The sequence below is a fragment of the Corythoichthys intestinalis genome, chromosome 14, assembly GCF_030265065.1.
Source record: "Corythoichthys intestinalis isolate RoL2023-P3 chromosome 14, ASM3026506v1, whole genome shotgun sequence".
In the NCBI taxonomy this organism is placed as follows: domain Eukaryota; kingdom Metazoa; phylum Chordata; class Actinopteri; order Syngnathiformes; family Syngnathidae; genus Corythoichthys; species Corythoichthys intestinalis.
The window spans coordinates 3,662,501-3,687,279 of record NC_080408.1 but is presented as its reverse complement, the minus strand read 5'-3'; the positions used below and the strand labels follow the sequence as shown (position 1 = coordinate 3,687,279).

The 24,779-nt window shown below is 40.6% G+C and overlaps 1 protein-coding gene across 6 annotated transcripts in view; it reads left to right on the top strand.

Annotated features, from left to right (window-relative positions):
• Positions 1-24,779, top strand: part of efr3a (EFR3 homolog A (S. cerevisiae)) — a 79,244-nt gene that overhangs the window by 14,016 nt on the left and 40,449 nt on the right. For all 6 annotated transcript variants that reach the window (XR_009066992.1, XM_057857866.1, XM_057857865.1 and 3 more), the window contains exons 2-7: positions 5,874-5,950; positions 6,016-6,143; positions 12,848-12,998; positions 18,658-18,779; positions 18,846-18,995; positions 22,803-22,949. Coding sequence is in view for 5 of the 6 variants with exons in the window: in XM_057857866.1 (XP_057713849.1) it covers positions 5,874-5,950; positions 6,016-6,143; positions 12,848-12,998; positions 18,658-18,779; positions 18,846-18,995; positions 22,803-22,949 (775 nt within the window). In the remaining variant the exon portion in view is untranslated. The remainder of the gene's footprint in view (positions 1-5,873; positions 5,951-6,015; positions 6,144-12,847; positions 12,999-18,657; positions 18,780-18,845; positions 18,996-22,802; positions 22,950-24,779) is intronic.

Sequence of the window (24,779 nt, the reverse complement as noted above, 5' to 3'; positions counted from 1 at the left end):
CTCTTTTCATCCTTCTACTGTGAATTGGAATGTATTTATCACTAGTGGATGTCCAATACTTTTGAAGTGGGAGGGTGGCAGCGAATGAAATTTATTAACCCTCCCACTTCAAACGGATTGGACGTCTATGGCTGTCAGTGGCAGCTGATGAGAGGCAATGAATTTTTTGGGGGGCACAACATTTTCTGATTTTCGGTCACTTTCTGTTCATTTTGGGGCATTGGTCACTTCAAGTTGATTTTTGGGGCATTTCATGTAATTTCCTGTTGATTTTCTGTTATTTTTCCTTTTGGGGCATTTCCAGGGGTGAAAGTGGTTAGAATTTCTTGCCGGAACTGCCAAACGTGATGGTCGCCACGGAGCCAGAAATTTTATTTATTTATTTATTTTGGGGGGGGGGGGGGGGGGCAAACCTCCTAAAACTACTGAAATGCAAAGAAAACTGTTTAGGTCAGTTATTTCTATAACACACACAAAAACTGATTTTCATTCAAAATTGTATTTTTTCAATGATTTGCAAAATAAAAGTTAACAAAAACAGCTATAACCCCAACCTCCATCTCCTAATTTTTATTTTCCCTAACTTCCTCACATACTAAATGCCATATCTCAATTTTAAGTACCTAAGAACATAGGATGTATATTAAAATTGAAAATTTACTTTGTGTGTTTTTTTTGTTTTTTAAGTAAGATATAAGTAACATACGGTCAGAAAAATAAGTACAAATGACCTATACTATGTAGAGTGAAATGGAAAATATTTTGAAGATGGCGCAAACATTGACTTTTTTTTTAAATCATAATGAATAAGTAGCCTAACATAAATGAACAAATGTAAGTCCAAAGTGCACATTGACAGCTAAGATGTTCTGAACCTCCCCATCAGAGCACATAAAACTAAATATGATAAGGCTCCTCAACTCTTTCATTGCTTTTAAAGATTTGATCCATTTTCTGTTGCATTGCCCTTTTTTTCATTGATTAATTCCATTTTTTTCATTGACGTGACTCATCATCGTCAGACTCAGATCACTGCAACAGCTGGGGAAACCTCCATGCCGCCCGTGGAATAAAATAAATAATAAATATCGGTGGAAACGGATTACGCTACACAAGCACTTTATTTTGCTTGCTGTTAACACTTGTGTATGTAAATCTGATGTCAGTAGATTATTTTCTTCTTGGAGATGAAATGCATGTGTGGCAGCTTTGTATTTTTAAAAAATTTTATTTATTTATTTTTTTTACATAGCGTTTTGACAGTTGCCGTCATATTTTCGGAATCAAAGCAACGTATACCAGAGCTGCGTTCCAGCCTTGAATCTTATACCGGAACTACGTTCCTGACCGTTCCCGCCCACTTTCACACCTGGACATTTCCAGTTCACTTCCTGTTCATTCCCAATAGTTCAATCCGTCCAGTCGTCCTTCTGCTGTGAATTGAGATGAGTTTGACTTGTATAGGGCTGCAGCTATCGAATATTTTAGTAGTCGATTAATCGATGGACTAGTTAGTTCGAATAATCGAGTAATCGGATAAGGTGCATGAAAAATTAAAATACCTCAAACGGTATAATTAAACAAAACAAAAAAAAGAGCATTTATGTACAACAAAAGAACAATTGGCTAACTTAGATAGAAAAAGTCCGCTAGCTTAAATGCTATAAAATGCTGAAACATTTTTTACAATGCTCTTAACAAATGTTTCGGATACATATTCCCACAAAAAACGGCTAAATATAACTATAAACTAAATTATGAATGCATTAAAAAACATTAGCTCAAACAAAAACTTGGTCGTACGTTGGTCTTCATAGGGAGCAGTTGGATGCAGCCATGTGAAAAGAGGCAGACTAGAGGGCAGTGTATCCACCCTAATCAATAAAACTAAATGCACACACCTTCAAAATAAACCATTACAACACCACTTTAATTAAACGAATACTCGAAGCAACAAAATTTAATTCGAATATTTGTTTATAATCGAATACTCGAGTTAATCGATTAATTGTTGCAGCTCTAGACTTGTAGATGTCCAATCCATTTGAGGGTCGACAGCAAATGAACATGTTTTCAAATAAACAATTTTGAAAATTAAAAAAGCTGGCACGGTGGCTGAGTGGTTAGCACATCTGCCTCACAGTTCTGAGCTCAAGGGTTCAATCCCGGGCTTCGGCCTTCCTGTGTGGAGTTTGCATGTTCTCCCCGTGCCTGCGTGGGTTTCCTCCGGGAACTCCGGTCAGGGTGTCCCCTGCCTACTGCCCGTTGTTAGGTGGGATAGGCTCCAGCACCTCCGCGACCCTCGTGAGGAATAAGCGGCATGGAAAATGAATGAATGAATGAATGAATAAAAAAGCTGTTTACATTATTTTTGTATTTGTACTAATAACAAAAAAAAAATTGTACAAAATATTTACTGTTTTTCCCTGTCTTGCACCCTACTTTTAAAAACTTTAAATACCTGCGTTTTCCTTTTAATAAAAATTACATTTTTATTTTGTATTTGTACTCATAAATTTAAAAAAAAACAAGAGAATATTTTTTATCCTTGATTATGAATTAAACGTCAAATAAAGATGAATAAGATAAAAAAAATAAAAAAAAAAAAGCAAATATTCTTTGTTTTTGATTTTATATTTTCAATAATTACAGTGGTATGAAAAAGTCTCTGAACCTTTTGGAATTTCCTCACATTTCTGTATAGCATCACCATCAAATGTGATCAGATCTTTGTCAAAATCACACAGATGAAAAAAGTCTGTTTTAACTAAAACCACCCAAACATTTATAGGTTTTCATTTTTTAATGACGGTATGCAGTGACAGAAGGGGGGGGGGGAATAAGTAAGTAAACCATCACATTTAATATTTTGTAGCCCCCCTTTGGCAGCAATAACTTCAACCAGATGCTTCCTGTTGCTGCAGATCAGTCTGGAACATCGATCAGGACTAATCATGGCCCATTCCTCTCTACAAAACTGCTGTAGTTCAGTCAGATTCCTGGGATGTCTGGCATGAATCGCTGTCTTTAGGTCATGCCACAGCATCTCAATGGGGGTTCAAGTCTGGACTTTAACTTGGCCACTCCAGAATGTATATTTTGTTCTTCTGAAACCATTCTGAAGTATATTTACTTCTATGTTTTGGATCATTGTCCTGTTGCTGAATCCATCCTCTTTTTAGCTTCAACTGTCTGACAGACGGCCTCAGGTTTTCCTGCAAAACATCCTGATAAATTTTGAATTCATGCTTCCATTAAGGATTGTAAGTTGTCCAGGCCCTTAGGCAGCAAAACAGCCCCAAATCATGATGCTCTCTCCACCATGCTTCACGGTGGGGATGAGGTGTTGATGTTAGTGAGCTGTTCCATTTTTTTTTTCCACACATGACATTGTGTGTTACTCCCAAACAATTCAACTTTGGTTTCATCAGTCCACAAAATGTTTTGCCAAAACGTCTGTGGAGTGTCCAAGTGCCTTTTTGCGAACATTAAAGAGCATATGACACGAGAAAAAAAGTCTTAAATGGCATTATTATGTGAATTAGAATCATATTTTGAGACGATTCGACTATATACAACAATTTAGCAAAGCACAGATGACGAGAAATTAGCCTTTTAATCTGCCGGTTAGCCACGCCTACCATTATAGGGCTTGAGCGTCCCCAACGGGAGGATGACGTCAGCGGGAGACTGGGCTCATCGGTTTTACTATTCAGCCCATTGAGGGGGAATTATTCAGAACGAGGAAAACGCGACAAAGAGAGCCGCAAAATGTCATTGTTTCAGTCTCTCTACTCCAATATTTTTACAGGATATTCTTTTTATCCAAGTATTTTTCCCCAATAACTATATAAATGGCTTGAGAAGGACCAGTCAGCCCGTCAAGCGGGAACTATTCACAACGAGGAAAACGCGACGAAGAGCGGCAAAATGTCAGTGTTTCTGTCTCTTTACTTCAATATTTTTACAGGATTTTTTTTTTTATCCAAGTATTTTCCCCAGTTGCTAAATAAATGGCATAGTCATGACAAATAAGTCTTGTGCTGAATGGAATATGAAATAATAAAAATGCATTTATTCAGGACGACATGGCAAAATTACTCCATAATGGTCAAAACTGTCGACTTCACCTTTACTGTCGCACCTCCCGAACGATATTTTATGACACCTAAATCGGACATATGTCATTTCCCTTCCCCGGCTTTGGAGAATGTAAACAAACCAGAAGGCGTGACAGCTAGCCGACATGCTAACCCGGACCGAGTCTTCGAAGCGGAAAATCACACATAACTAGCCTGGATTATTTGACATGACGACCCGGTTGTCGATTGTCTTTGCGGATCGGCAAACCGCCCGGCGGAGAGCAATTTACAGTTCGTTCCCGGAGGAGGGTGGCTGGAGTTGTTGTGCAGCTAACATGCTGCTGCTAATGAGCATTAGGAGAGCTTTTTACATGCCTATCAATGATCAAACGTAAGTAATCCTTCATTTAAAGGAAGTTTGTAGTGTTTACTTTGTAATCGCTGTATTCGTATTTGACATAATACAAAACAAGATGTTTACTCACTTCCTCGTAAGTCCAATGGTCCCACAGTAAATATCCACGATGAATGGGAACCTTTTGAAACTCCAAAAAGGCGCATACGCCTCTCCCTCATACAGAATGATTTTTCTGCAGCTGTTTGGCTGGCGTGATGCGAAAAATAAACGTATTAATCCGCAAAATCAGCTGAATGCTTCGTCCTCATACACAACAGTACACTGTAGCGTGAAGAGGACGTCTTCTGCCGTACACGTCACAGCGCCCTCCTCCTCAATGCAAGACCGAAGCCGGAAGTCACTCATTTTCATGGCGCGGGATTAAAAAAACTAAATAAAAATAGCGATTGCTTCCACACACATCCAAGCGGTCCATATCATTCAGGGGCATAAAATACCACGTATATTATGAAATAAACATGCTTTTTCGTGTCACAGGCACTTTAAAGGAGCAACAATATGTTTTTTTAGACAGCAGTCTGTGGCTTCCTCCGTGGAGTCCTCCCATGAAGACCATTCTTGGCCATAGTTTTACATATAGTTGATGTGTGCACAGAGATATTGGACTGCGCTAGTGATTTCTGTAAATCTTTAGCAGACACTCTAGGGTTCTTTTTTGCCTCTCTGAGTATTCTGGGCTGAACACTTGGCGTCATCTTTTGTGGACGGCCATTCCTTGGGAGAGAAGCAACAGTGCCAAACTCTCTCAATTCGTAGACAACCCCTCTGACTGTTGATTGATGAACATCTAGACTTTAGAGATGGTTTTGTATCCTTTATATGTATCAACAATCCATACTTGCAGGTCTTCAGACAGCTCTTTTGACCGAGCCATGATTTACATCAGACAATTCTTCTAATCAAGAGAATTCTTACCAGGTGTGTGTTTTATAATGGCAGCTTCAAACCACTCATCAGTGATTGGGCACACACCTGGCTTGGTAAAAATTGGTTTCAATTGCTCTTTAATTCTCCTTAGGCAGAGGGTTCACTTATTTTTCCCCTTCTGTCATTGTTTGCATGCTATCATCATTAAAATATGAAAACCTATAAATGTTTGGGTGGTTTTAGTTGAGGCAGACACTGTATTTTCATCTGTGTGATTTTGACAAAGATCAGATGACATTTGATGGTTATTTTATGCAGAAATGTGAGAAATTCGAAAAGTTTGATACTTTTTTGTACCAACATCTTTGTTGTATGACACTAAGGGCCTGTTTTTTTGGGGGGGTTTTTTGTATGTTTTTGCGGTAGATGCTTATTAAGATATTTGTCAGAATAAAATTGCAATTACTGACGAACCTCTAGATTGAATTGTCATTTTTGCTCAACAGGAGTTTGCGGCTGCTGCGGGCCGTTGAGGCCTCGTTACAAACGTCTAGTGGATAACATCTTCCCTGAGGACCCAAAGGTAAGTCTAGCGTCGCTTTTCTCAAACGTTGGAAGCTCTTCAATCTTCCCGTTCGACGGTCCTAGGATGGTCTGAGTAAGTCGGACATGGAGAAGCTGACCTTCTACGCCGTGTCTGCTCCGGAAAAGCTGGACCGCATCGGGGCGTACCTGGCGGAGCGACTCAGCCGCGACGTGGTGCGACACCGCTACGGGTGAGCCGAAGGGAACTGCTAGCGTTTAGGGCTGGGCGATATGGCCTTAAGTTCTTATCACGGTAAATGGAGCAGATTTACCTCGATGATGATAAATTCGCCCAAGCAGACTGTTACATAATTTAAAAGTCTGAATCAATGCATGAAATACAAATGAAGCATTTCTCGTTGATTTATTCACCAGCTTTCAATTTAACATATTTAACAAATGTACATGCAGTGTAAAGTAAGTGTTAAGTATACAGTGGGGCAAATAAGTATTTAGTCAACCACCAATTGTGCAAGTTCTCCTAATTGAAAAGATTAGAGAGGCCTGTAATTGTCAAAATGGGTAAACCTCAACCATGAGAGACAGATTGTGGGGAAAAAAATCACATGGTTTGATTTTTAAAGAATTTATTTCCAAATTAGAGTGGAAAATAAGTATTTGGTCACCTACAAACAAGCAAGATTTCTGGCTGTCAAAGAGGTCTAACTTCTTCTAACGAGGCTCCACTCGTTCCCTATATTAATGGCACCTGTTTTAACTCATTATCGGTATAAAAGACACCTGTCCACAAGCTCAGTCAGTCAGTCACACTCCAAACTCCACTATGGCCAAAGACCAAAGAGCTGTCGAAGGACACCAGAGACAAAATTGTAGACCTGCACCAGGCTGGGAAGACCGAATCTGCAACAGGTAAAACACTTGATGTAAAGAAATCAACTGTGGGAGCAATTATTTGAAAATGGAAGACATACAAGACCACTGATAATCTCCCTCGATCTGGGGCTCCATGCAAGATCTCACCCAGTGGCGTCAAAATGATAACAAGAACGGTGAGCAAAAATCCGGGAACCACACAGGGGGACCGAGTGAATGACCTACAGACAGCTTGGCCACAGTAACACAGGCTACTATCAGTAGCAAAATGCGCCGCCAGGGACTCAAATCCTGCACTGCCAGACGTAACCCCTGCTGAAGCCAGTACACGTCCAGGCCCGTCTGCGGTTCGGCATTTGGATGATCCAGAAGAGGACCGGGAGAATATGTTATGGTCAGATGAAACCAAAATAGAACTTTTTGGTAGAAACACAGGTTCTCGTGTTTGGAGGAGAAAGAATACTGAATTGCATCTGAAGAACACCATACCCACTGTGAAGCATGGGGGTGGAAACATCCTGCTTTGGGGCTGTTTTTCTGCAAAGGGACCAGGACGACTGATCTTTGTAAAGGAAAGAATGAATGGGGCCATGTATCGAGAGATTTTGAGTGAAAATCTCCTTCCGTCAGCAAGGGCATTGAAGATGAGACGTGGCTGGGTCTTTCAGCATGACAATGATCCCAAACACACTGCCAGGGCAACAAAGGAGTGGCTTCGTAAGAAGCATTTTAAGGTCCTGGAGTGGCCTAGCCAGTCTCCAGATCTCAAGCCCATAGAAAATCTGTGGAGGGAGTTGAAAGTCCGTGTTGCTCAACGACAGCTCCAAAACATCACTGCTCTAGAGGAGATCTGCATGGAGGAATGGGCCAAAATACCAGCAACAGTGTGTGAAAAGCTTGTGAAGAGTTACAGAAAACGTTTGGCCTCCGTTATTGCCAACAAAAGGTACATAACGAAGTATTGAGATGAACTTTTGGTATTGACCAAATACTTATTTTCCACTCTAATTTAGAAATATTTTTTTTTAAAATCAAACAATGTGATTTTCAGGTTTTTTTCCCACATTCTGTCTCTCATGGTTGAGTTGTACCCATGTTGACAATTACAGGCCTCTCTAATATTTTCAAGTGGGAGAACTTACACAATTAGTGGTTGACTAAATACTTTTTTGCCCCACTGTATATAAATGTCTTGTTAACAATAAGCATTCAAGTATGAGCCAGTGTTGTTTTTGGCAGCCCTTTTAATTTTCCTCTTAGTCTTTTGGATGAAAATAATGATTAGTCGTAGTCATATTTCAGTTATTTCAATATGCGTTCGTCTTCGTCTTGTTTTAGTCAACGAAAACTCAAATTTCGTCTAGTTTCAGTCGACAATCCTCAAAATGTTTTTGTCGATAAACTTCAAAAGTTGTAGTTTATGAATAAATAAATATATAAGTGTTTGACCAATTCGAATGAACATTGACAGAAGAGCGCGTAAATGTCCACAAGGACATCAACATCTTATACTACGTTTACACTAGGACAGATGATTTTCTCCAGGGTATTTTGCTGACTATTTTTATACCTGTGGGGTGGCGTGGCTCAGTGGTAGAGTAGTTGTCCCCCAACCCAGAGGTTGTGGGTTCGATTCTTCGCCCTGATGAACTCGCCTAAGTATCCTTGAGCAAGATACTGAACCCCACGTTGCTCCTGGTGCTGTGTCACCAGTAGGTGAATGGCGAGATAGTGTAAAGCGCTTTGAGCGCCTTGAAAGGTGGAAAAGCGCTATATAAGTATAACACCATTTACCATTACCATTTACCTGTCCACACTTACGTTTAAGGTGCGTTTAAGTCCCCCCCCTCGCTTCTGCAAGGTACGCCTGCATTTGCGCTAACTACGCATGCCTAGAAAGGAGCAAGCTCATACACTGCTGGCCAAAAGTATCGGCACCCCTGCAATTCTGTCAGACAATGCTCAATTTCTCCCAGAAAATGATTGCAAGTACAAATGCTTCGGTAGTAATATCTTCATTTATTTTGCTTTCAATGAAAAAACACAAAAGAGAAGGGGAAAAAAAATCACTATCATTTTACACAAAACTCCAAAAAATAGGCCGGACAAAAGTATTGGCACCCTTTGAAAAATCGTGATACTTCTCTAATTTGTGTAATTAACAGCACCTGTTACTTATCTGTGGCACATAACACGTGGTCGCAATAACTAAATACACTTGCAGCGAGTTAAAATGGATTAAAGTTGACTCAACCTCTGTCCTGTGTCCATTTGTGTACCACATTGAGCATGGAGAAAATAATGAAGACTTAAGAACTGTTTGAGGACTTGAGGAGCAAAATTGTGAGGAAGCATGGGCAATGTCAAAGCTACAAGTCCATCTCCAAAGACCTGAATGTTCCTGTGTCTACCGTGCGCAGTGTCATCAATAAGTGTAAAGCCCACGGCATTGTGGCTGACCTACCTAGATGTGGACGGAAAAGAAAAATTAACGAGAGATTTCAACTGTGCGGATAGTGAATCAAGAACCTCGACTAACATCCAAACAAGTTCAAGCTGTCCCGCGGTCCGAGGGGACAACAGTGTCAACCCGTATTATCCGTCTGTGTCTGAATGAAAAGGGACTCTAGGTTAGGATACCCAGGAAGACCCCATTTCTAACCCAGAGACATAAAAAATCCAGGCTGGAGTTTGCCACAACTTACCTGAGAAAGCCAAAAACATTTTGGAAGAATGTTTTTTGGTCAGATCAGACAAAAGTTGAGCTTTTTGGGAAAAGGCATTAACATAGAGTTTACAGGGGAAAAAATGAGGCCTTCAAAGAAAAGAACACGGTCCCCACGGTCAAACATGGCGGAGATTCCCTGATGTTTTGGGGTTGCTTTGCTGCCTCTTGCACTGGACTGCTTGACTGTGTGCATGGCATTATAAAGTCTGAAGACTACCAACAAATTTTCCAGCATATTGTAGGGCCCAGTGTGAGAAAGCTGGGTCTCCCTTAGAGGTCACGGGACTTCCAGAAGGACAATGACCCAAAACACACTTCAAAAAGCACTAGAGAATGGTTTGAGAGAAAGCACTGAAGACTTCCGGCAATGACTCCAGACCTGAATCCCATAGAACACCTGTGGAGAGATCTGAAAATGGCACCCTTCAAATCTCAGAGACCTGGAGCAGTTGACCAAAGAAGAAAAGTCTAAAATTCTAGCAGAGCATTGTTTGAAACTCATTGATTCATTCCGGAAGAGGTTGTTTGCAGTTATTTTGTCTAAAGGTTGTTCTACCAAGTATTAGGCTGAGGGTGCCAATTCTTTTGTCTGTCCCATTTTTTGAGTTTTGTGTAAATGATAATGATTTCATTTTTTTTCATTCTCTTTTGTGTTTTTTCATTGCAAGCAAAATAAATATAGATATTACTTCCATAGCATTTTTGTAATTGCAATCATTTTCTGGGAGAAATTGAGCATTATCTGACAGAATTGCAGGGGTGCCAATACTTTTGGCCAGCACTGTACAAAATAAGGGAACGCAAGGGAAAGCTTAGCATTGCTACAATTAGGCTAATGGAAAAAAAGACAATATAATAACTCCTTTAGGATGCTATAAAACATTGGCAGTCTTCTCTAAAACGCAAAATTGCGTTGATGAGTGTGGGTTTATCATTAGTAGATGAACTCGGAGAGAATGAAATTCAAACAGCCCCCTCCCACTTCTATGGCCGTCAGTGGGGGGCATTTTAAGTAAAGATCTGGCCCGAATTGGTGGCATCGGTATCGACGAGTACCAACATTTAGGGCGCCGATACCATCTACTTGCATCACTCGAACGCAAATGTACTGTCCTCCCCACGTGAGCTAACTTCCCAAATCCCGATGCATGACATCTGTATGTCTTTCTCTCGAAATTACCAAACGATATTAACACCTTCGTCTTCAATATTAAGGATGTACACTACTACGCATATCCGCGATGTTACGCTGCTCGTCTAACATGGCATTCACAAACAATTAGCATGCATAAGCTAACGCCTGCTGTTGTAGCGCCGATGGGATCAGAAAGGTTAAGACCGTGGGAGACTAAGCAAACTCATGGTTTCATGATGAACAATGAGTGGCAAATTAAGAGCGCCGTACTTCAAACTCGTCCTGTTTATGAAAGTCGATTGTCATATGCTGGTGTTGTGCAGTAATGAGCAGAAGTGACTTCTGTGGCCAGAAAACACTCAAGCAGCGCAGCGGCGCGCACACTAGATATCTTTAAATAGCAACAATGATGTCCTATGTTAGATCCCATGCAACTCTCTCGCGCACACACTAGATATCATCAAATAGCAACCTAGATGTGCTACATTAGCTGCGTCAGCCCAGAGCGACGCGTAGTCCATACACTACATTGATGAATTACAAACCGCCATGACTGAATGGAAGTTAAGCAGGCCAAATCAATCCATACCAGTGACTATAGATAATGCTGCAAAGACTGTTAATTCAGTACATGTTACAGATGGACTTGGACGACAAATAGGATGTTTTGCTTATATGGTAAATATAGCTGCTAAGAGAGCTGCAGCAATCAACAGTGTGCCCCACTTTACAAACAGTAAAGATTGTTCTCAGCACTTATATACAAAATTTCTTCACATCAGTAAGAAGTAAGCACATAAATATTATGCACTAAAATGCTTGTTTATATGATGGCACTGTTATTTTTGGGTTAGGGTTTAGGGTTTAAATATATAATAACAATTATAACCGTTGTATTTTCTGTTTCAGAGCATTACATGTATTGAATTGTAATATGTATATACATAATATATACTGTATATATATGTATATATATATATATATACTTTTTTTTTTTTTTTTTTTTTTTGGTGGCAAACAGAGAGGTATCGGCATGGTATCGGTATCGGCCGATACTGCACAGCAAGGTATCGTATCGGGCACAAAAAATGGAATCGGTGCAACACTAATTTTAAGGTCACTTCTTGTTGATATCGGATAATGATTTATTTCAATGTTTAAGTGACTAGCTACTTCTAGTGTTGAAGCTGAGAAGTGCAACAGAATGTAGGCTGAATTGAAGCTTCTTGTGCAGGCCGTATTCAATAATATTTAGGGCTGTCAAACGATTAAAATTTTTAATCGAGTTAATTACAGCTTAAAAATTAATAATCGTAATTAATCGCAATTAATCGCAATTCAAACCATCTATAAAATATGCCATATTTTTCTGTAAATTATATATACTGTAAAATAAATTGTTGGAATGGAAAGATAAGACACAAGATGGATATATACATTCAACATACGGTACATGGACTGTAGTGGGCATTTCACTCTACTGTCATTTAAATCTGTCTATGCTGTCCTCACTCCGAAGCGTCTACTTTTTCCAAAGCTAGACAGCTAGTGAACGACGCCTTAATAATTAGACTTCTTCCTTTTTCATCTGATTTATTAATAAAATGGCCTCAAACCATTGTCCTCTTTAGACCGTCGTAAAACTACAAAATAAAAGTACACAAGCATTGCATTAGCAACAACGTTAGCTTAGCACGCTATACAGATTCACTAAACAAACAAAAAGCGTCTCATACAAAAAATATAACATTTCGCTTCTAACATAATATGTACATTCTTTACAACAACCATACTTACGGACAAATCTTGTCCAAGGATCATATAAGGACAACATTATCAGCCCGAGAAGTCGTGCAGCCATAATGAAGAAAAGAAGTAAATAATAAACCATGTCGCAAAGCGACCACAAGAGTTCGCTGTTGGACAACGCAAAAAGCCTAGCTGTAAAACTTACCAAAAGGCAGAATACTTTCTGAGCGGGACATGTGCGTTAATTGCGTCAAATATTTTAACGTGATTAATTTCAAAAATTAATTACCGCGCGTTAACGCGATAATTTTGACAGCCCTAATAATATTTTCTTAATCTGTAGCCGTCCGCAGTTTGGTATACTGTCTTGGTGGCATCCTAACATTGTGCCACAGCTAGTGCCCTGGTGGAGTTTTATGTAAACAAGGTGCATGGCTCTTTGTGCTCAGGAATGTGGTGATTGCTATGGAGGCCCTGGACCAGCTTCTCATGGCGTGCCACTCGCAGAGCATCAAACCCTTTGTGGAGAGCTTCCTGCACATGGTGGCCAAGCTGCTGGAGTCCCGAGAACCGGACCTGCAGGTTCTGGGGACCAACTCGGTAACTGCCAGGCATCATTGTTTTTCAGCACTGCAGCTTATTTAATGTAACACCGCCACAGAAAACTGCTTGTATCAAAGGGCATGGCTATTGATTATTATGATGAGCCTACGCCGACAAAATGGAAGTCTAGGCTTCACCTTAACACGCAAGAAGTGGGTAAATTTGGGTAAGCTGGGAAAATTGGAACAAGCGCTAATGTTGTCATCAACCCCGTGACGACCTTCCACTTAACGGACAACACAATCAAATGCGTATTTCTTGACACCAAAGGAAACTTATGAACCGCTTAGTTGCCATGTTATTACAAAAATACCCATTTCGAAACCTAGCTTTTAGGTTTTTTTTTTTTTTTTTTTTTTTTAAAGTGGTATCCGTACAGTATTAGCATTGGCCGATACAACCGTTAAAAAAAAAAAAACTAAATGATGTTATACTCGTATAGCACCCCGCCATCCCGATCGATCGGGTCTGATCACGTCATTTTCAAAGTATCGGAATCGGCAAAAAAATATCGGCCATGCCTTTTTTTAATATATATATATATATATATATATATATATATATATTTTTTTTTTGTGTGTGTGTGTAAATTAAATCGTTTTCTAATTATTGTATTTAACGTTAATATGTGTCACTCTTCCAGAGTCTTTCGTTTAGGTTTAAGGTAGGGTTATTACATTTATCCTAATAGCGGCGGTAATTAATTTTTTAAAAAATGTATCACGTTAAAATATTTAACGCAATTAATGCATGCGCTGCACGACCCACTCACACATTGTCGCGCTCAATCTGTAATGGCGCCGTTTTATCTATATAGAGAGATAAAAGGCAGCGTAAAATGAGTAGAGTGAATTTTGGCAGCCTTTGAAGGCTTTTTTTAATTGGCTAAAACCTTACAATCCCTCTCCCTACGATTAGAAATATCGTGGGAAGCAATGTGGGGAAGAAAGGTAGTAATTCATCTTTTTCATAACACCCTGTTATTTCCCAACGCAGAGAAGATATATCAATTGGTACCACTACGCACAGTCATGGTTGCACTTCCCATCATGCATTTGGGCAGAACAGTTAAATGGCTACAGTATCATTTACTGAAAGCTCAACAAATACACTAGATGGCAATATTTAGTCACAATATACAAAGTCACATTTATCCTTTAAGAATTACAAGTCTTTCTATCCGTGGATCCCTCTCACAGAAAGAATGTTAATAATGTAATTGCCATCTTGAGGATTTATTGTCATAATAAACAAATACAGTACCTATGTACTGTATGTTGAATGTATATATTCGTCCGAGTTTTATTCATTTTTTTCTTAATGCATTGCCAAAATGTATATGATCGGGAATAATTATCGGGAATGATTGGAATTGAATCGGGAGCAAAAAAAAAAAAAATCGGATCGGGAAATATCGGGATCGGGAGATACTCAAACTAAAACGATCGGCATCGGGAGCAAAAAAAACATGATCGGAACAACCCTAGTTTTTTATTTTTATTATTATTTTTTTATTTATTTTTTTTAAAGTGGTATCCGTACAGCATTAGCATTGGCCGATACAGCCGTTAAAAAAAAACAACTAAAATAATAATCTTCATACTTATTTACTATGTACTCACCTAAATGTAAAGTAATTGCTATCATGGCTTTATTGTCATATGCTGCTTACCTCATTATATGCCATTGATGGCACTAGACGTCCAATCCATTTGAAGTGGGAGGGTCTGGCTGCCATTGACAGCCCCAGGGGCGCAACTACCCATTCATGTGAGGGTATGTGAAATGAAAAATTTATTCATCTGTGATATTTAGACGCTGATGGCTCGGAGGCACGTTGGGTTAATGACATTTTCCTGACAATGCCACCACGTGCACATGTGGGCTTGCCCAGGCGTCAAAAGAGGCTCATTGGACACAAAGCCGGAGCAATAATATAAATGCCGCACTGCGTACATTTCAAAAGAATTAAAAAAAAAGTTTTTTTTTTTTTTTTTTTAAATCATCATTTTTTGCAATTGTGCGAGTCCAAATTTAGTTTTGTGCTTGTGGTGTAGTACCATAGTTTTGCCACAACATGCTAGTTGGCAGCAATGAACTCTCAATTTTTCAGAAAATTTGTTCCAGGACCCTGTTTGTAAGTCGAAATGATCGTATGTCGAGCAGGATTTTCCCGTAAGAATACATTATAATAATTCAATTAATTCGTTCCACAGTCTGAAAACCTACACTAAATTCTCAATAAATACTGATGTTACTACTGCAAATAGCAATTACAGAGAGCAAAACAAATTATGAATAAAAATTGTAATAATAATAATATCCATAATAATAATAATAATAATAATGATAATACCTGTAATAATGTAACAAACCAGGCTCTAATGAGGTGAATGTGTTTGGGTAGTGTACCTGAACGCATCTCGCGGCTGACTTGATAGTGAGGCTTCCTTTCGCTTTTACGTTGTTTACTTGCTGCTGGGGACACTATGCACAAGTTGATGGAATGAATGATTAGAAACCTGACAAAGCTGGCGATTTCTTTGGCGATGTTTATACCTGTCAACCTAAGGCCGTTGGCAATCTTACAAATAGTGACGTATGCCCTTACAAATTGGTGACTAATCTTACGTTTTATATAGCGTTAGCGTTATAGTGTATATATTAGGGCTGTCAAATGACTTAAATTTTTAATCGAGTTAATCACAGCTTAAAAATTAATTAATTGTAATTGATCGCAATTCAAACCATCTCTAAAATATGCCATATTTTTCTGTAAATTATTGTTGGAATGGAAAGATAAGATGAATATATACATTCAACATACAGTACATAAGTACTGTATTTCTTTATTATGACAATAAATCCACAAGATGGCATTTACATTATTAACATTCTTTCTGTGAGAGGGATCCATCGATAGAAAGACTTGTAATTCTTAAAGGATAAATGTGACTTTGTATATTGTGACTAAATATTGCCATCTAGTGTATTTGTTGAGCTTTCAGTAAATGATACTGTAGCAATTTAACTGTTCTGCCCAAATGCATGATGGGAAGTGCAACCATGACTGTGCGTGATGGCACCAATGGATATATCTTCTCTGCGTTGGGTGCAACACTGGGTGTTAAAAAAAAGATAGACTACTATCATTCTTCCCAGTGTCGCGTCCCTCAATATTTCTAGTTATCGTGAGAGGGATGTTAAGGCTTTAGCCAATTAAAAACAGTTCCAAAAGACTGCTAGTATCTACTCCATTCATTTGACCCTGCCTTTTAGCTCTGTATATAAGTAAAACGGTGCCATTATAGGTTGAATGCGACAGTGCGTGAGTGGGTCGTACCGTGCATGCGTTAATTGCGTTAAATATTTTAACGTGATTAATTTAAAAAATTAATTACCGCCCGTTAACGCGATAAATTTGACAGCCCTAGTATATATATATATATATTATATTGCAATATGAAACAAAAATAAAACTCAATTTCTAAAATAATATGAATTATTGGTAATATTTTCACATATAACTTGTGCAATCAAAGACCTATCAATATCTTCAGCTACATCATGATTACTAAAATTTAACTGACTTGAGTGTGGGTTTCCTTCATTATAAGGCTTAAAGGGTATGAAAACGCAAAGGGGGTGTGAGACATCAATAGAACCGTTATGTGCCAAGATAACAAATATTGATAAAGTTAGCTAAAAAATCAATCACATTAATGAGCAATTATCGAAAATAGATCGAAAATGACGAACATTTCCAAAAGTGTTCCGGAAACAGCCGAATGGGGCGGAGACGTCATAACAAGGAAACAAAAGGTCGAGGCAGGTGCCATCGTTGTTTATCGACGAAAGAGTTGCGTTCGTGTTTTATCAAAAAATCGCTAAAATGGTTCAAATCTGTCATGCTATGTGGTTTACAAATAGCCATTTGTCGCAATGTAGTACCCATGAGTTCCCGAACGCAAGAAAAAGAGCTGGACTACGCAGACAATGAGTGAAGTTCGTCAGTGCTAAGAGGGCTAATTTTTAAATTTTATAGGGAAACGGGAACCTGACGAGCCAGAAGATGTGCCTACAACCTCAAAGAAAACAAAATTTATGCTACTTCCCAATCACTAAAGACCCAAAAACTGCGAAGGAGTGAATTCGTGACCCGTATGTGAATAAATCGAGTGATTCGAGCATGTCTGTGGAACAGGAATATCAGCTTGTAGAGATCGCAAATCACGGCGACTTAAACGTACATTTGAGACAACAACTCTACTTAAGTTCTGGATTAAAGTCATTTCGGAATATCCCGACATCGCTAGGAGCGAGCTGAAAACTGTGCTACAATTTCCAACATTGTGTATTTGTGATGCTAGCTCCCCTCACTCTCCCATCTCGTCTCAACGAAACAAACTCAGCCCTCCCACTGATTCAGCGGGTGAGTTGTATTTTTTTCCCTGCACTTAACACGACGGGGCTAAAAACAAATGCTATTTTATATTTGCTGTATTTTTCTGCCGCACATTGCCGGTGTTCTGACAAAGTTGGCATGCGCGTAATGTTAAAAAGGACCGCGAATGCAGCGATTCCTAAGTACACACTACAAACTTTCTTTAAAGAAAGGAATATTAACTTACGTTTGCCATGTTTGGCGCACACAACAACTGCACGTAGCCCTCTCACTTAACGACTTCGCCCTGTCGTTAAGCGTTAATTTACGCCATTTCCGTGTTGCACATGTATGTTTGTGATGTAAATAGTTTTTTAGCACCATTGGATAACATTGAGAGTCCAACTGAATATAAAAGTGGGACGCCGGTCCGTGAAAAAAAAAGACCCAAATCACACCAGTCCGTGGTGCAAAAAAGGTTGGGGACCCCTGCTCTAATCCCATCCATATTTGTGTCGGTTGGCAGAGCGAAACCGAAGATAGCATATTAAATGATACTTATTCCATACATTACTTTATTTTGCGGTCACGGTGTATCAGCTTCACAAAAAGAAATGCAAAACATACCATTTGGTGTTTCCCACACAAACTGTTGTCGGGGTTTCATCAGTGTGATTGCTCCCCTCAATGATCCTTTCATTAGGCTGCATTGGCTTTCGTTTGGGCTCAAATTGATAACCCAAAACACCAAAGAAAGGTTCATAACTCTTCTCGTCACCATTAGAAGAATGTTCGTTTCGTCGGATTCGTCGCTGCAACTAGAAAACAAAATTGTCCGCCATCATCGCCGCCATTCAGTACTAAGCACTGAGCCGGCTGTTTCCCGAAAGTGACGTCACTCACACAATATGCTAGCTTTCCGGCATCTCGGGGGCGGGTCCTTTTAGCTTGACAATCGACCTAATTTCTATCATTTTCTTGGTGTTGCGATGTGTGTAATTACATGAAGTGGCATGATATGAATTCAAAAGGCATGCGTTGATGGATAAATGATGGAATATTAGCATTTCCCCAGGTGTTGTCATACCCTTTAAATAAAGTTCTTAATTTTTTACGGCTCCAGACATATTTGTTTTTTGTCTTTTTTGGTCCAATATGGCTCTTTCAACATTTTGGGTTGCCGACCCCTGCCTTAGCCCTAGCTAAAACCTAAATGGTCTCTTCCATCCCTCCCAGTTCAATAGTTGTTTTTGTTGTTGTTTTTTTGTGCAGTTTGTTAAATTTGCCAACATCGAGGAGGACACTCCGTCTTACCACCGCCGCTACGACTTCTTCGTGTCTCAGTTCAGTGCCATGTGTCACTCCACCCACGAGGACCCAGACACCAGGAGCAGGTGGGCAGATGCGCAAGCGCCATCTTCTCGATGTACCTTTCCTTCACGTTGCTTGTCGTGCGTCAGGATCCGCGTGGCGGGAATTAAAGGCTTGCAGGGGGTGGTCCGAAAGACTGTCAACGACGAGCTCCAGGCCATCATCTGGGAGCCGCAGCACATGGACAAACTGATCCCGTCCATGCTATTTAACATGCAGGACGCTGACGACCTTGACAGGTATTGCAACGACAACTCTTGTGCAAATAGGAGCTACATTTCGAGAACATTCACATTAAAACAAAAAAAAAAACAGTTGAGAAATGCTGGTTATGACTTCGTTTTAATGTCAATGCATTGACTTGAATGAGAATGTCGCCCCTACCAACATGGCCGCCCTGAGGCCATTTTGGTAGCAGCGATGAAAGGTCTCATAATGCTTCTGCTGTGACTTGAAATGAGTTTACCACTGGGAAAAATCATAAAAGCGGAGCTGCAAAAATTCTTCCTCAAATGGTTTCCATGTCAACAAAAATCTATTTTTAGAGCCGGTCAGACGTTTATCTTCTTTTGCCAGCTTTTCCACAGCTAAGGATCGCCGCTCTGATTATTTCGCTCTTCTGACCCGAGGACCTCCGTGAGTTGCCTGCGTCCAATTATCCAGATGCGATTGGCTGGCACCGCCATCTTTAATGGCAGCCGAGCCTAACGACCTCACAGGCTTGCTTTTCATGGGAAAACCTGAGAAACTAGTTTCACTCGTTCACCGCCACTGACCGTGATGGACGTCCAATTCATTTGGACTGTCTCAAATGTGAAATGAACTCCAACTAAAAATTACTCTGGGGCTTTGCTGTGTGGAGATACAGATCTTAGCCCCGCTCAGGTTGGTTTGGGGACATGTCTGGGACAATACCAGGTCACTTCCTTTTGATGTGTGGGCATATCAGGTCATTTGGGGACATTTGTCCTGGTCATATAAGGTCATTTGGGGGCGTGTCCTGGTCATTTCCAGTCATTTGGTGGGCGTGTCCTGGTCATATTAGGTAATTTGGAGACATTTGGGGGGCGTGTACTGGTAATATTAGGTCATTTGGGGGGTGTCCTGGTCATATCAGGTCATTTGGGGACATTTGAGGGGCGTGTCCTAGCGATATCAGGTCAATTGGGGACATTTGGGGGGTGTCCTGGTCATATCAGGTCATTTGGGGACATTTGGGGGGAGTGTCCTGGTCATATCAGGGCATTTGGGGACATTTGAGGGGCGTGTCCTAGCGATATCAGGTCAGTTGGGGACATTTGGAGGAGTGTCCTGGTCATATCAGGTCATTTGGGGGGGGGGGGCGTGTCCTTGTCATATCAGGTCATTTGGGGACATTTGAGGGGCGTGTCCTAGCGATATCAGGTCAGTTGGGGACATTTGGGGGGTGTCCTGGTCATATCAGGTCATTTGGGGACATTTGGGGGGCGTGTCCTTGTCATATCAGGTCATTTGGGGACATTTGAGGGGCGTGTCCTAGCGATATCAGGTCTGTTGGGGACATTTGGGGGGGTGTCCTGGTCATATCAAGTCATTTGGGGACATTTGGGGGGCGTGTCCTTGTCATATGAGGTCATTTGGGGGACATGTCCTATAGACCAGGGGTTTTCAACCCAGTCCTCAAGGCACACTGTGGGTCCTGGTTTTTGTTCCAGCCGATCCAGCAGAGACAGTTGAACCAATGAGGCTTCTGCTAAAACAAGCCACACCTGACTGCAATCAACTGATTGCACTTGTAAAACACCAGATTGGGGAAAAAGTGTTGTCATCTTGTTTGGTAAGAATGAAATCCTGCACCCACAGTGTGCCTTAGTGGAATAGGTTGGGGACCCCTGCTATAGACCCTACTCACGTGACGTCGCAGCCACGCCCCCGTGCCATGTTGTCCGGATACTAGTCATGTTAATGCATTAGCGCTTCGTAAATTCCTCCTATTATGGCGTGTTTTTCTGCTCGTTAACATTAATAATCAAAACGGTGAAGTCGTGTGTGGCGGTCGGTTGCAAAAACAGAGAAGATAGACGGAGAGACTTGAATTTTTACCGTATTCCGAGAGACCCGAAGAGGAGACCGCGATTGACTGCTGCAATTCGACGAGAAAACTGGGCTCCAAACGACTACCACAGATTATGTAGTAGTCATTTTATATCTGGTAAGATGCATTTAATATATATTTAGAGGGTTTTGGGCTGACAACCACAATTAAGATCATTGCTAGGCTAATGGCCGACAACATACACGTATGTATGTAGTGAGTGCTATCGCTAAACCATATAAACATTAAAAGCCCTAGCTCCATTGACAAATGACATGAAATACATTAGACTTGACAGTGGATGTTAGCAAGAACAAAAGATTTTGAATTGAAAATTTCGTAACTCACCTTCCGAGCACAAGATTCCTGCCGAATTTTCGTGTACGAGGACCTGTTTCACCCAACCAGCAACGTAGCATTTATAAGCCTCCAAGCTCTTAAAGTTTTTCAAACTTTCGTGAGAATAGGCTGATTTTGTGTGGACAAGATAGTTGTAAATATCTGGATATCAGATGACAGGCGAAGCCAGCGGGTCGAAAAACATCGATTTAGGCATCAAATACGGATCTGGCGAATGGATAAACTGAAGCTTTTTCACGTAACGCCTTTTATGCAACGGATCCAATGAGTTTACAGCGTCAGATAACACCGGGGCTTCCATGAATTGCTCTATAACTTGCTCGACTAATTGAAAACAATGAGAATAGGTCTGAAAAAGAGGTACAATATGGCGGCCGGAAACAGCGACACGCCCATTTTGTGACGTAGGTGAGTAGGGTCTATTGATATCTGGTTATTTCCTGTTGACTTGGGGACATTGTTTTTTTTGGCATTGAAAATAAATGGTGACCTTGGACGTCCATGGCAATCAATGGCATCGACTTACATATGCCTCAATGGAATCCAAGTACATTGGCATCAATAGAATCGACCTACATGGCCATCAATGGCATTAACCAAAGTAAATGCCATTGGGAATAATTGGGAAATTTGAACGTCCATGGCCGTCAATGGGCATCAACATCCATATGAGTCAATGGAATCAGGGACATTTGAGGGACACGTCCTATTGATATCTGGTCATTTCCTGTTGATTTTGGGACATTGTTTTTTTTTTTTTTTTGTCATTGAAAATAAATGGGAAATTTGGACGTCCATGGCCGTCAATGGCATTGACTTACATATGCATCAATGGAATCGGGGACATTTGGGGGACACGTCTTATTGATATCTGGTCTTTCTGTTGATTTGGGAACATTTTTTATTTATTTATTTTTTTTGGCATTGAAAATAAATGGGAAATTTGGACGTCCATGGCCGTCAATGGCATCGATTTACATATGCGTCAATTGAGTCCAAGTACATTGGCATCAATAGAATTGAATCGACATACATGGCCGTCGATGGCATAAATGCAATGTAAATTCCATTGGAAGTTAATGGGAAACTTGGACGTTGCATCCCATAAAAAATGAATGGGAAATTTTTTGGCAAATTTTCCTCATTAAACCCCTGCTAAAGATAAAAGCCTTGTCAAAAATTTTGAATTTCCGCTTTAAGTCAGGAAGCTGTAATAAAGTATTATTTTTGAAGGAAATAGTCATCCATTTTGTCTTCATTGTTACTTGCCTTAAATAACTTCAAGTTAAATTGTAAAGGTAATTGAAAAAAGTGACATTTATCCGATTAGTCAACCGATTATTCGCCCTGCTGGTATTCATCAACGGTCCAAATTGGTATGTTATCAAAAGGGCCCCATGCTTAAAGAAACAGTCTCAACTTTATTATAGCGTTTTATTGTTTCGGTACTTTTAAACGTTAATACCAGTTATTCAATGTTACTTACCTTCATGGCCCTCCAACGGAGGTACGATTTACCCGTGAACCCAATAACCATGAAATTTTGTGTTTTACAGTTATATCACCACCAAATGAGAGTCTGATGGTTTTGTTGTTTGTGCGTGCCTGCCAGGAATGGGGCGGGGCACCCCAGCACGCCATGCGTGTCCGTTCAGGACGGCGAGGAGAACCCGTCCACGTTAGCGGAGAGCTGCTTCCGGGAACTGCTGGGACGCGCAGCCTACGGCAACATGAACAACGCTGTGAGACCTGTGCTGGTGTGAGTACTAACTACTACATCACACACACAAAGGGAATTATTGCACTTGTGTAGACTACACACTGACTTATATAAGCCGCACTCTACATCAAATTAGTGTGCATGGCTGTCACCCCAGGAGGAAGCCTCTTCTGAAGACGGTACACAAGAAAGCCCGCCCGTCTCATCAGACCATAGGACATGGTTCCAGTAATTCATGTGCTTTGTTGACTTGTCTTCAGCAAACTGTTTGCGGCCTTTCTTGTGTACCGTCTCTAGAAGGGGCTTCCTCCTGGGGTGACAGCCATGCACACCAATTTGATGTATGGTCTGAGCACTAACAGGCTGACCCCCCACCTCTTCGATCTCTGCAGCAATGCTGACAGCACTCCTGTAACGAGTCACACGACATTTTGGAGGGAAAATGACAAGCAGTACTCAATTTGGACATTTAGGGATGTATGTTTTATCAAAGGGGTGTACTCACTTTTGTTGCCAGGGATTTAGATATTAATAGCTATATTTTGAGTTATTTTGAGGGGAAAATAAATGAACTCTATTATATAATCTGCACAGAGACTACTTTTCACTGTGTCATAGTATCATTTTGTCAGTGTTGTCCCATGAAAAGATATACTTAAAAATCTGCGAAAACGCGAGGGGTGTACTCACTTTTGTGATACACTGTACCATAACTAACAATTAATGAAACAATTGGAACAGTAACTGAAGAAACACTTAGCACAGAAAATGATACATTTTCACGGTACAAGAAAGTCGTTTCCGTGTCCATCGATTGGTAAGAAAAAGCTGTTTGTACGAGTGATGTATGGGCGCTCCCGTTAGGGGGGACGTTTCACGCGGAGTGGCTTTTTTTTCGGCACAACACCGGCGCGCCAACTTCGACAACAAGGGGCAGGTGTACTTTATCTGTGCTGTTTCGGCTGACGGATATACGCAATTACAGTTGACGAAACTTTGATAAATGCGCTTTTTTTTCTAAGTTTCGCGAGCTCTGGGACACTCAAAAAAGGACTCTCATGCCTCTCCTTGAAAAGTTAATGGTACCTCGATGTGCCTTTGTGTGGAAATTTAGTTCACGAACAACGAAAAAAAACTATTCACCTTCTCACCGAATCTAGTAAAAAAATGTTTTTTTTTTTTTTTGAAAATGGAAAAAGATGGGAGAGGAAAATATATTTTTTGTTTTAATAGGATTTCTAGGAGGACAAACATGACACAAACATTCTTTCAATTCATTAATATTGTAATGAAGTTAAACTTGTAGTGGCATCTGTTGAAATTCGCCTCCACAGTCAAGCCGCACGGAAACAGCGACAGCCAAAACAAGTGCCGCTTGGCCGATGCTGCCTCGCGTGCGCCAACTGGGAAGGCGGAACTTTGCGCGTTCTCTTCTTATTTTAACCCTTTGTACTGACTCCAGGTTAATGGTCAAAAACAAGGCAAAAAAAGACGACAGAGGGAACAATGCTGAATCCAAAGCAAGGCTACATAGCCAATGTTTCCGAGCAGCAAAATCGGTCTTATCTCAGTGTCCTGTGTTTTTTAAGTCCGTGGGCCGGCCGAATGTGTCTCCGGGCGTTGCTTTGGGATCATCCCTGTCTGGCCGGTTTTGGGCTGTTTAGGTTCGTGCGTGGATGGGATGTGGTTGCACAGCGACGGACGCTGGTCTTGACGTCACAAGCGCCCGCCATCAACTTTGTTATCCGGGCTGGCTCTACTTGTTTTCGGACAAAGAGCGCTTTTTCCTTGCAGAACTGATTTGCAAGTTTTGGTGCGTCAATCTTGCTCGCGACGCATATGTTAGGCTTCTATGATAAGATGTCGTTG